At 38.1% G+C, this 13,221-nt stretch overlaps 1 protein-coding gene across 2 annotated transcripts in view; it reads right to left on the bottom strand.

Annotated features, from left to right (window-relative positions):
* LRRC69 (leucine rich repeat containing 69) overlaps positions 1–4,451 on the bottom strand; it is a 94,325-nt gene extending 89,874 nt beyond the window's left edge. For both annotated transcript variants that reach the window (XM_059392914.1, XM_059392915.1), the window contains exon 1: positions 4,269–4,451. In XM_059392914.1, coding sequence (XP_059248897.1) covers positions 4,269–4,451 — 183 coding nt within the window. The remainder of the gene's footprint in view (positions 1–4,268) is intronic.
* Positions 4,452–13,221: the final 8,770 nt, after the last annotated feature.

Genomic DNA, 13,221 nt, shown 5'->3' with positions numbered 1-13,221 from the left:
CTCTCTGTCAAATAAATAAATAAAATCTTTAAAAAAAAAAAAAAAAGAATGCATATGTAGGGGCGCCTGGGTAGCTCAGTGGGTTAAAGCCAAGCCCTGCATTGGCCTCTCTGCTCGTTTGACAGGAAGCCTGCTTCTCTCTCTCTCTCTCTCTCTCTCTCTCTCTGCCTTCCTCTCTGCCTATTTGTGATCTCTTTCTGTCAAATAAATAATAAATAAAATCTTAAAAAAAAAAAAAGAATGCATATGTAAACAAATGGTAAGTGCGGACAATCCACATAGCATTTAAACCTGCTTTCTTTAACCCAGTTTTTGTTTTTAGGAACTACAAGATGAAATACCACTGCCTGATAGATTTCACACTAAGTATATAACTAATGAAACAGGGCTGAGAGCAACCTTGAAAGGGACCTCATTTTATAGATGTATTCACTGGGTAAGTGACCTTGACAAGTGACTTAACCTCTTCCTGAACCATACATATATTTTATTAAGAATAGGAAGGTGGTAACTTCCTTAAAAATAAACAGAATTCCTTGCATTGTGCCTGGCTCTCAAGAAATGATTGATTCTGTTATTCTATTTGATATGATTTTGTGAGTACTGAAATTTAAGAGTATTATTTTTGCTTTAGGAACTTAAAAAATATCAAGACCATTTTTATATTTTGTAGAAAATATGACCAAAATCAGAATATTGGGGCAAACTAGACTTTCAACAATGATTTTTAAAAAAGGATAGTCCCAAAAGGCAAGCACAGTATAGACCTCCCAAAAATGTGGTAGGGGGATACTTTAAATAATTGCTCTAAAAGGTAGGATTCGAACCAGTACAGGAAAGAGATCAAACTGACTTTTGAAAAATACACTCAAGGGTTTTATGGAAAGTGGTTAGAATAAGAATGATCTTGGAACTGTGATATACATATCATCGGGTTATAAAGATCACAAAGACACTTTGTGATTTAGATCATTCCTTGACATTTCAGCTCAAATGCCCACATGTCCTGCCTGCCTTCTCTACTGTCGTCTTCTCCTTAGAACTGATCGCCTCACATCCTGTTCATTTTGCTTGTTGGTTCCTTACAGCTCTACTGACTGGAGGGGAAGCTCCAAGAAGGCAGGGATTTTCATCCATTGCTGAGTCACCAGTTCCTAGAGCCTGGACACAGATGATGCTCAGTTCTTATGTGTGGTTGGAGTAAATGGAGGCAGAAGTTGAGACCCAGGGTGACCAAGCCCCTTTTATTTAGCTGCTATGTGGCTGGACCAGTTAAGATACGCAGGTCACCCAAATGTTCCTCCAGGGCGAGCAGCCCCTCTTAACTCTCTCTGAAACTATCATCTGTCCTTTCTGTTAGAATCTTTGAGGTTGACTGTGCGGTATTTCTGAGCCATATCAACAATCTGTATCTTTTTGAAGGCTTCTAGCACGTTTTATTTGAGCTGCATCTACAACTCCCGTTATAAAGGAGGAGATGGACTTTTTTTCAAAATTCCACACTGGGGAGACTCTGTATAAGAAAAATTGCTAGTTCATGAACAGCTAAACAATAATGACATTAGCTTGACTCTGACTTGTAAGGCACTTTAAATTTAGACCACAAGAAACCAGTTTTCTAAATCAGATGAATTCTTCTTTAAAAGTAAGGGCTGAAGAATAAATGAAACAAGATGGGATTGGGAGGGAGACAAACCATAAGTGACTCTTAATCTCACAAAACAAACTGAGGGTCGCTGGGGGGAGGGGGTTAGGGAGAAGGGGGTGGGATTATGGACATTGGGGAAGGTATGTGCTTTGGTGAGTGCTGTGAAGTGTGTAAACCTGGTGATTCACAGACCTGTACCCCTGGGGATAAAAATATATGTTTATAAAAAAAAAAAGTAAGGGCTGAGCCTATTCAGCTCCCTGTTTAAGGAAATTTTGAGGATACAGAAGTCAAAACTTATAGGCTCTCATAAATAGAAAGATAAGGAGGAAAGTACAGGGGAAGCCACAAGAAGAAGACAAAGTAATGATAGAGTCAGGCTTTTTTCCCTGAGGAAATATATTTTACAGTCTGTAATTTTTTTTTACTAAACAGCTATTGACCAAATATGAAGGAAGAATGCACATTTTTACACATGCAAGAGTTAAAAAAAAAAATTGAACTACCACATACCCAGATGATGATAGTCTCTGGAGACTTACTCTTACAAAATAAGAAAGGAAACCAAGAATGAGGAAAACATGGGCCAGAGGAAACAATGGGTCCAATTCAGGAGAGCCTCCCTAGTCTGACAGTATCCAGCAAACCTATATAGTAATCAGCTTAGACTGGGGCAGTACGATGGAGGGCCCCGGGGGGAAGTCACTCAAAGAAAAAGCACATTTGCTAGAATATGTAATATAATCAAGTTTGAAATAAAACAAGACCATGACAAAGGCAAAAGACACGAGATTAAAAGGCAACTGGCAACTCCAAGGGAACAGAATGGGATATAAGGGAGAAAATATAATCATAACACATTAATTGACTCTGCATGAATGATATTAATGATACACATCTTAGGGTTCCCCAAGAGACAAAATATTTAACCACATTTATAACTCAGTACAGTGTAAGTGGTATACATCTTATAAAAGTAAAATGTTTGAAATTTTTGGTGAGGAGGGAAGGAGAGCTCAAGGTGGTTTAGAGATGCTGATATGGTCATCTTACAAAGTGGGGACTAAAAACAGACTGCAGTTGTGAAGAGAAGAAATGAAGGTGTAGTAATATTAAGTTTAAAAGATAACTGTGGGGGCACCTGGGTGGCTCAGTTGGTTAAGCAACTGCCTTTGTCTCAAGTCATGATCCTGGAGTTCCGGGATCGAGTCCCACTTCAAGTCCCGCATCAGGCACCCTGCTTGGCAGGGAGTCTGCGTCTTCCTCTGACCCTCTCTTTTCTCATGCTCTCTCTCTCTTTCTTATTCTCTCTCTCTCTCTCTCCCTCTCTCAAATAAATAAATAAAAATCTTTAAAAAAATAAAAGATAACTATGGAGAAACTAAGTCTCGTAATAGTACTTGGAAGAATGAAGATAAATGATATCTAAAATGGAAAAATCAAGGAAAAAGAGACGAGTGAAAAATGTGTACATATGGAGATCAGGTTTGGGGGTGATGGAGAGTGAGACAGAAGATAGTAGCTTTTTATTATAAGCCTTTGGTAGTATTTTATTTTCTTAAAACAATGCACTGTGTTACTTTAATGGGAAAAAAGTCAAATAAGGGAAGAAAATCAGCTCATGGTTCAGTCAAATCCTAAATCCTTTTGCATAGGAATTCCTCTGTCCTGTTAGAAAAGTCCAAATCTTTGTCCTGTGACCATATATGCACTTTTGGAAGCTACCATCAAAGGGAGGAGTTTGTGAATATTGTCCTATTTTTTTTTTTAAAGACTTGACCACAGATTACAAGTTTAAATAATTTTGTGACTCTAAAAAGAAATGAAACAGGTGAAGGTAAGTTGTTTGTTTGTTTTTTGTAACTCTGAACTCAATGAACTGCAATGGGTTTACTGTTCATGGGTTCTCTCAGTGCTTGGTGACAGTTTAGAAGTGAATACAAAGAAAACAGCAAAATTAATATCCCTTTCCTTCTCCTAACCTCAAGATTTTTAGCAGCTGAGGTTTCACATTGTTGGGCAGAAATGTTTAACACAAGCATCTGGGATTCATTCATGTCAACTGTTGCTTTTTAAGAAGGGTATTCTTTTTTAAAAATACTAACCTTCTTTTAAAGACTGCTTCAGAAGAAATAAATGTTTCCTCCTTGCTATTCACTGCCAATGCTCCCATTTAAAAGTTAAGTCAGCTCTAGGAAATTGAAAGGAAACCCCCTTGCTACATCCAAAAAGACTCTTCATTCCATATGCAAAGCTTCAGGATAGTCTCCATGGTGAACAGCATCTCCTAGGTCCTCAATTCCACTTCCAGATGGAGCCCCCAAGGTAGACAAGCAGCTCCAGGCTCTCAAGTCTTTTCCAGATGACAGCCTCCAGAAAGATGAGTATGGCAGGGACCTAATCCTCTGATTCCAGATGTGCACATGAATATGTTAGAACATCTTCTCCCCTACCATATGTAATCCCCAAAGGGAGAGAGCTTTTTGATGCCTCTCCAAAACACTCCACAGTAAGTCTCCCGGGAGCTAAGTCTCCAGAGATCAAAGCCTTATTTTTCTCTCACCTCTCTTCTCTCTTTCTATTTTCTAACCTCAATCCAAAATGCTATGCTATTCCTTACCTGGGTCAAGGTGCTTATTTCCGGGCACACCTTGGGGATTTGGTTATTCTGAAGATCTAGAGTCTTCAGGCCAGGCAGTTTTCCTAATGCTGAGGGCATCTTTGTTATCTTCTTCCCATTCAAGGTAATGATCTTAGTGTTTTCACCACCCTTCAGTGCTCTTAATAACAACCTTTCACTCATGGGCTTAGAAGAGAAATATAAGAGAGAGAAGGTGATCACTAGGAATTACGTTCCTTATTGTGCCTCTTTAGAACCTCTAATTACAGAACTGGTGTGTCATGGAAACAAAAACATTCTGAGATCTACCATGTTGAAGATAGGAGGCATCAGAGTGTTACCTGTGAAAAAGATAGGAAGAAGAAATAACTGATTCCAGATTTGGGGCAGGAAATATACACGATGAGCCTAGGATATCTTATGCCAGATTCTAATGCCAGAGACATGGACGTTATCAGACTAGTGAGATCACACATCAAAAGGACACAAAAACCAACTTCTAGAGGTTGAGGATCCCACTGATCTAAAATGGGAAATTTGAGGATCAGAAACAATAATCTAGAATGAAACATATGAAAACACATTAAAATCTAGGAGTTCAGGGACGCCTGGGTGGCTCAGTTGGTTGGGCAGCTGCCTTCGGCTCAGGTCATGATCCCGGCGTCCTGGGATCGAGTCCCACATCGGGGCTCCTTGCTCCACGGGGAGCCTGCTTCTCCCTCTGACTCTGCCTGCCACTCTGTCTGCCTGTGCTCGCTCTCGCTCTCTCTCTCTCTGACTAAATAAATAAAAAAAAATCTTTAAAAAAAAAATCTAGGAGTTCATAATGGTATTTTAAAAATAAAAGAAACTCATTGATTACAAAGGGATTGCTGAGAAACTTACTCATAAGTCTGCAAATTGATTAAGGAAAAAAAAATGAAGCATTTATTCTGCTTTTCCAGTATAAGTACCTTTTAAGTATAACTTAAGGGTTAATAAGGTTCCTATTCAAAGAAAAAATAAAAGCTTATAAATGAGGAGGGAAAAAATAGATTTAGGAAAATCACCATTTTTGCAAATCCTAATGAAATAATGTATCTCACAAAAATAATAATTGGATGTATCTAGGGGTGCCTGGGTGACTTAGTTAAGTACCCGATTTCTTGATTTTGGCTCAGGTCATGATCTCAGGGTCATGGGATTGAGCCGCAAGCTGGGCTCCATCATAGAGTCTGCTTGAGATTCTCTCTCCTTCTCTCTCTACTCTGCACCCTGCCACTCACACACACAGTTTCTCTCCCTCTCTCTCTCAAATAAAATCTTAATAAATAAATAAATAATAAAATAAAAATAAAAATTCTAATTTAACCTGAGTCCTAGGTTAAACCCATTACATGGGTGTATTTTGTTATAGCAGCAAATTCAAATTCTTTATCAGAGAAGACCAACAAGAATGATATAGCCTTCGGCCTTAGATAATTGTGGGAGCTGATTAAGCTATCTATATAGGGCTATTGTTGATGTGTCTGGTGCTGTGCTTGCTCCAGGATTCAGGAACGCTGAAGGAGAAGATCTGGCAGAAGTGGGAGAAGCTGCAGGTTCCGTTGTTAATTCACACCAATGAAGTGAGCCAGCAGATCAGCAACAGGACACGTTACTGACACTCAATGCCTTCATGCTAACTTTCCAAGCACCTGCTTGCCTCGTGCCTTCCAAATGTGCAACATGTCTCTTGTGGCTAGGACTGGGAAACTATACAGGAAAGGGGATTCTGAGATATAGTCTAAGTTTAAATTGATCCAGTACAAATCCACCACACCACACCCTTCACACTTATCTGCTTCTCTTTCTACTGCTATTATCACAACATGGTCTCATCATCTCTACTGTATTACTGCCTGCCACCATTATATTCTCTGCCATTCTGCCATTACATACATTGTCACGGCCATCAATCATCTTATAATACATCTTACTCTATGAAAAAGCTATAATAAATAAAAATCTTTCATTGGCCCCTCATTGCTTATAAGTTAAAATCCCAACTGAGTTGGAATTAAAGTACCAATCTAGCTCCAGTGTCATTAGATGTCATTCCCTTTCACAAACCTTCTGTCTCTAGATGACCGCCATTCATCAGAAGCATCACATATATTTAGTCCTTTGCTTATGCCATTCCTTTGGCCTATATTCCTGGCCACTTCCTAACTGTTCCTAATCTTTTCAAGAGTCTGCTCAAGTATTTACTCTATCATTTTCCTTGAATTGTGACCTTCTCTCTGAGCAGAATTGCTTCCATGTTTGTTTCAATGGAACTTTATACAAACTCTAATTTAGGACTTAATACTTTTTAATATTGTTCAAGAGGTATTTCTTGCTATGTGTTTGAACTGCAATCTCTATCACCATATTTGGCATAGAATTCAGTAAATGTTCATTAAATTAAGTGAATTTTATGCTAGGGCGTTGTGTGAAAGAGTACCTTATATAAAGTCTATTAGTAGCACAAATTAATGTTCTTGAAAATATAGGAGAAAAGACACAGAAGTTTAAAACATTAACTATCTGTTATGCACTGTCCAATATGCTTAGTATATGAATATGAATAACAAGTCATTATCTTCAAGGAGCGTAGAATCTAGGGGGAAATCAGAAATGTAAATTGGTGATTCATTCATCAAGTATTGTTTTCTAGTTTCACTGAGATATAACTGACATGTGACATATATGCTTAAGGTGTACAAAATAATGATTTGACATGCATAAATGTGGCAAAATAAATGCTACAATAATCAAATATTCATTAAGTGCCCATTACATGCTAGGTACCATGATAGCACTGAGGCACCTTGGTTCAAGGAAGATTTCTTGCTGTTGACTGCTGAGTCTAATCATAACAGGTTAAAAAGAATTAAGCAGTTGATGAAATAAATATAAGGAGGTGGGGGATGAATTTAAATAAAAGGAATGTGAGAAAAATGTTCACAGGCATGAAATACATGGGACCATGGGGAATATAAGTAATTCTCGTGCATAAGTCTAAAGAAAGGAGTGAATGGAAATGATGGGGGACAGGTACACAGGACCAATCATAAAGGAACCCCCTTAAATGCTGTTAAGGACTGGACTTCAACTCCTAGGACTGGTGAGCCACTGGAAAGTTTAGGTTAGGAGACAGTCTCGGATTTGTATTTCTGGAAAATTCACTTTGGCAGCATGAAGGAAGGGGGAGTATAAGGAGTGGCTCTGTGGACCAGGAAGCAATTATGAGATTTTTGTACTATTCTCATAATTTTGTACTAAAGGGACGGGGGAAGAAAATGATAGGGTGTAATGTGGGTAGGACTGCCTATAGAACCTGATCTTGTAGGTACATTAGATTAGATGTGAGCCACAATTTAGGGTGTAAAGTGGGGAAATGAGAGGGGGATAATATTTGGTAGGATAAGGCTGTAACACAAACCCGATTTATGGAGACATTAAAAACTGGGAAGAAAAAGGGGATGGGGTTTACTATTTCAGACTTTGGAGTTTTCACCTACATCTTAAACATGCTCCCTATAAACACTCAGCTGAAATGGCCTCAGAGCTCTGCTGGCTTGGGCTCATGGAATGCGGCCATCCCCAGCTTTCCCAGCAACCAGAAATCAATCTATTTGCAGGAAAATTGAAAAAAAAAAATCACCAGTTTTTTGAGAAGGCATCATCCTGTGACTCATCACAAAACTAGGAACTTTAAATTGAATGTTAATCTAGAATGTGAAAGTGACTTCTGTAAACTGCAAGTAAAACTGGTTTTATCTCTCTTCTCATCAGTAGAATAACAAGAATACCAGTCTATTCCACTGAGATTGTGTGGGAAATATCTAACTGATGATTATAAACTACTTTAGAAGTATACAATGCTGTAGGAATGCTAAAATATATAGCATCCTAGAATCTCAAGAACTTCAAAACAATCAGAAATTTTATTTAATTTATATTATTTAAATTTTATATATTTATATATAAAATTATATATACAATTAATATATATTAATTAACATACAATTAATATATATTTATTATATATATTATATATAAATTTATATATTTAACATCTACAACACATCTACTAACATTTATTAACATCTATACTACAAAAGAAACTGGCTAATTCCTATGACAGGAGCCCCTGTGACAAAGGATTTTGAGAGGTGTAAAAATGCATTAAAAACAGTCGTTCATAAACACGGGTTATGGCAGGAACCAACACAGTTGAGTTGTTTTGGCAAGCTTACTTTGTGATTTAAATGTGGTGTGAGATGTGGGGTAAAAGTTTTCAAACATGAGCAGATGCTTCATGTACTAGGAAGCTACTGTAGAAATTTTCTGTCCTGCAATAAAAAAGGGCACTGGCTTTCTCTTGGTTTGTTTTCTTTTTAAATATGGAAATGGAAGCTTTGATTTAAAGGGTTTTAGATTCTCAGGATGCCTGACTGGCACAGTCTGTTAAGCATCCAACTCTTGGTTTCAGCTCAGGTTGTGATCTCAGGGTCGTGAGTTTGAGCCCAGCGTCAGGCTTTACGCTCAGCTTGGAGTCTGCTTAAGACTCTCTCTCCCTTTCCCCCTAAGTAATAAAGAAATCTTTAAAAAAAATAATAAAAAATATAAAGGATTTCAGATTCTCAAAGGCCTGCCTTCCGAGGTCAACCTTGCCACTTACTGGCATTGTGGCTTAGCAAGTTGTTCACTCTCAAAGTCTTCAAGTCTCACTCCCATTTTTTTTTTTAAATATTTTATTTGTTTATTTGACAGCTAGAGAGAGAGCACAAGTAAGCAGAGTGGCAAGGAGAGGGGGAGAGAGAGAAGCAGGCTCTCTGCTGAGAGCCTGATGCAGGGCTCGATCCCAGGACCCTGGAATCATGACCCGAGCCGAAGGCAGCCGCTTAACCAACTGAGCCACCGGGGTGCCCCTCTCACTCCCATTTTTACAACAGGGATGAGAATACCAAGCTGGCCTGCAAGGACTAAAGCCCACTTATGTAAAGCATTTAGCACATAGATAGTAAATGCTCGATAACATGTAGCTCTATTTTGTACATTTTAATATCTTTTTTTTAATTTTTTATTTTTAATAAACATATATTTTTATCCCCAGGGGTACAGGTCTGTGAATCACCAGGTTTACACACTTCACAGCACTCACCAAAGCACATACCCTCCCCAATGTCCATAATCCCACCCCCTTCTCCCAAACCCCCTCCCCCCAGCAACCCTCAGTTTGTTTTGTGAGATTAAGAGTCACTTATAGTTTGTCTCCCTCCCAATCCCATCTTGTTTCATTTATTCTTCTCCTACCCACTTAAGCCTCCATGTTGCATCACCACTTCCTCATATCAGGGAGATCATGTGATAGTTGTCTTTCTCTGCTTGACTTATTTCGCTAAGCATGATACGCTCTAGTTCCATCCATGTTGTCGCAAATGGCAAGATTTCATTTCTTTTGATGGCTGCATAGTATTCCATTGTGTATATATACCACATCTTCTTGATCCATTCATCTGTTCATTTTAAATCAAGATCTCCACCTTTTGTTAAATCTCAGATGTGCATGTACCATTTTGGGACTAACTAAGGTGCTAATATATGTCTAGTATGTCAAGGACCTGTCTCTCCACTGTGACCTGCACTACACTATCCTTTATCCATCACTACTTAAACTTATTACTTAGATATCTGAATGTACTCTCATTAAAGGAGTTCAAATAGGGAACTAGGTGAGGATTTGTCAGCAGTGCTATACAAAGAATTCTTACATTGGACATGAGGTTAGAAATATACCAGTGGTTCACAAAATTTAACAAAGGAAATAATTTGTAAGAAATTCAGTTATCAACTCTTAATTTTGCCAAGTATATTTTGTTATGTAAAGCCATTTTATTTCATATATATATATATATATATATATATATATATATATATATATATATATCTTTTAAGTGGGGGTGGGAAGAGGAACAGAGGGAGGAGAAGCAGATTCCCCACTGAGCAGGGAGCCTGATATGGGGCTTGATCCCCAGACCCTCGGATCATGACCTGAGCAGAAGGCTGATGCTTAACCAACTGAGCCACCTGGGCAGCCCCAAATAAAATCATTTCTAAAAATTCACTTTCCTCTATTACCACCATAATTTCATCAAAGGACATTTTAAAGCTCTCTGGTTAAAAATTATTTATGTATATTTCTTGAAATCAAATGAATTTGCTTTATGAAAAATTCATCATCTTACACAAAATTTTATTTTGCAAATGGTATCAGCTTACAGATCAACAAAAGACTCTCACTAGGTTAGATGGACCTCTCATATATTACTTAAACACCCACACACAAATACACTTATACATAATTTTTGGAAGTTTCTACCAAAAGTTAAATACATAAAAAACAGAAGGAAGTAACCAATTAAAATTAAAAGTAGAAATGAAAGTGAGATAAAACCAAGCACAACAAGGTAACATTTACATGTCTATGGATAGAATTAAAGAACAAAAAGGTGAACCTAAAGGGGGATGGTATGATGCCAAGCAAGATTCTGGCTTGAGCACGAGGCACCCTTGACTGAAACATGAACTGTACTTTCCCAGACCAGCTGGGGATGGTGGTGGGCAAACCAAGTCCATGTACTGGCTAAAGGCCACAGCCTTGACTCAGTCCTTACTGAATGCTGCCATGAGTGCTGGCCCAGTGTTGATAGTTCTGATTTCTATAAGTAGAAACATGGCCTTTAAGTGGAATCCTCCAGTTCTTAAATACTGCTAACTAATTCACTTTTGAATTTTCTGTGAACCACTTCAAACAAAATACCTATCCAGACCTCATTCAGCTTCCCAGGATAGCAGTTCGGGTGCAGCAAGGCAGAAAGAGTCAAGGGTACCATCCTGAAAGCCAGTCAAGGGAAGAGGTATGGCCAGAACAGAGCCTAAGGAGGAGGAATCAGCAGAACATTATTGTGAATGGCAAGACAGAATTTCAAGGAGCCAGTGTCTACAGCATTAAATGCCACAGAGATTTCCAGGAGGATGCAAGAACAGGTGAGTGATCACTAGTACCACTTTTAGAAGTGGTTTCAGTGGAGTGGTGGTATTAAACCCAGGCTGTTGTGGGTATTCTTTGTGAAGCTTGGTAAAAGTGCTTTCTTAATTGACATTAATTCACCAATAATATTTAAAAAGTTAAAAATCCATTAAAGAATATCATAGCCAAACCTGAAAATTCTTTTCTGATCAAGATTCTTGACGGTTCAATTCCAAACAGAATATAAAAGTCAAACTTTGAGATAACAGATAAGAAGCGAAACAAATACTTTAGAATTTTTACCTTATTATCTCAGATTCTTCCTGGGACTCATAATGGCCTGCAAGCTACAGAAAATCCTCTATGCTGAATACCATGAGCAGCACTGAAATTTCCCCTCATTACAGCATCTCAGGCTCTGCTTTGTGAACCACCTTCATGATCCCACTTTTCCAAAACAAATCATTAGCCTTTCTATCACACCCACCTCCCTTCCAGGTGACACATAGGCAAAAACAAACAAACAAACCAAAAAAAACCACAAACAAAACCCCCACATATACAAAACACAGCAAAATAACCATTATTTTCATATTTGCTATAAATTTATAGAGCATTTACGAAAATCCTAGATTCATTATCTAAACTTCCATATTTACTTGTATCATTCTCCTACTAAAGCAAATGTTACTATTATTCCCGTTTCCTAAAAGCAAACTGGAGCTCTAAAAGGTTAAATATATGCACAAGTTTAAAAAATAAGTGACACTAGGTCTGATCCCAAATTCCAGTATTTCCAATACATGTAAAAATGTACATGTGGTACTTTCCAGGACACATGCATGGCAGGGCCGCCTCTCTGGATACATTCCTATTTGGGTGAGGCCATACGACAAATTCAAGCCAATGAATGGAAAAAAGTGTTTCTTCTGAACCACACCGTTGGAGTCAAACTCCAGAACAGTCTCCTAGAAAAGTTTTAAACAGTGACAGCTTAGGTCCCAGGGTACAGACATGGAGCACAGCTCCCAGCAAACTGGCGAAATATAGCCCATACAAGAAATACTCCTTGTTGGAACAGCCACCAAGATTTTTGAGTTGTTACCACACTCCGACTTAAGTCTATCCTGACTCCTACCACCAGTGGTCTCAAAAGTCAAACACATCTCAGTGGGTTAGGATACAGTATGAACATAGGACAGAAAAAGTTAGGGTCCAGAGCTTTTCAAAGGATGTTTGTGTTAAAAAGTCTAGCATTAGGCAGTTGCCAAAATTATCAGACAAGTAACTCTGTCTCATGTGCCCAATTTTTATTTTAAATGGTTTTCCTTAGAATTTTCCAACCTCATTAGCAGGAAAATGTGAAGATTTACTAAGTTATTCTCAACTGGGCGCAATTTTGTCCCCAAGAAGACATTTAAAATGTCTGGCGATATTTTTCTGCTTCACATCTCTGGAGTCAGTACTACTGGCATTCAGCTGGCAGAGCCCAGCAGAGCTAAGTACCTTATAACACACAGCATGGCCCTCACAAATCATCCAGCTCAGAATGTCTGTAGTCATTATTGAGAAACTCTGGTAGAGGTGTAGAATGCCTTTCTGATTTCAGGGGGGAAATGTCTGATTCAAAAACAGCAATTTACTTTTTAAAATTAGGTTATTTTTGTCAGTAAACTTACACATTGGGTTCTCATCAGTCCTCACGGTGATACTGTATTGGTTAAGATTATAAATAGTAATTGGAGTTTCCTTTTGTCAAAATAAAGGTAACACAGATAATAAAAATCAGGATAAAGGTTTAAGTCATCCCTGTTCAGAGAACTGATAATTTCAGCAGAAAGGTAGTAATTTGTTTCAGTAAGGTATGCTTGTCATCCTGATTATACTGAAATAAGACAACTATAAACTTCCTGG

This window comes from Mustela nigripes, chromosome 3, assembly GCF_022355385.1.
Source record: "Mustela nigripes isolate SB6536 chromosome 3, MUSNIG.SB6536, whole genome shotgun sequence".
Lineage (NCBI taxonomy): Eukaryota > Metazoa > Chordata > Mammalia > Carnivora > Mustelidae > Mustela > Mustela nigripes.
This window is presented reverse-complemented; position numbering and strand designations above follow the sequence as displayed.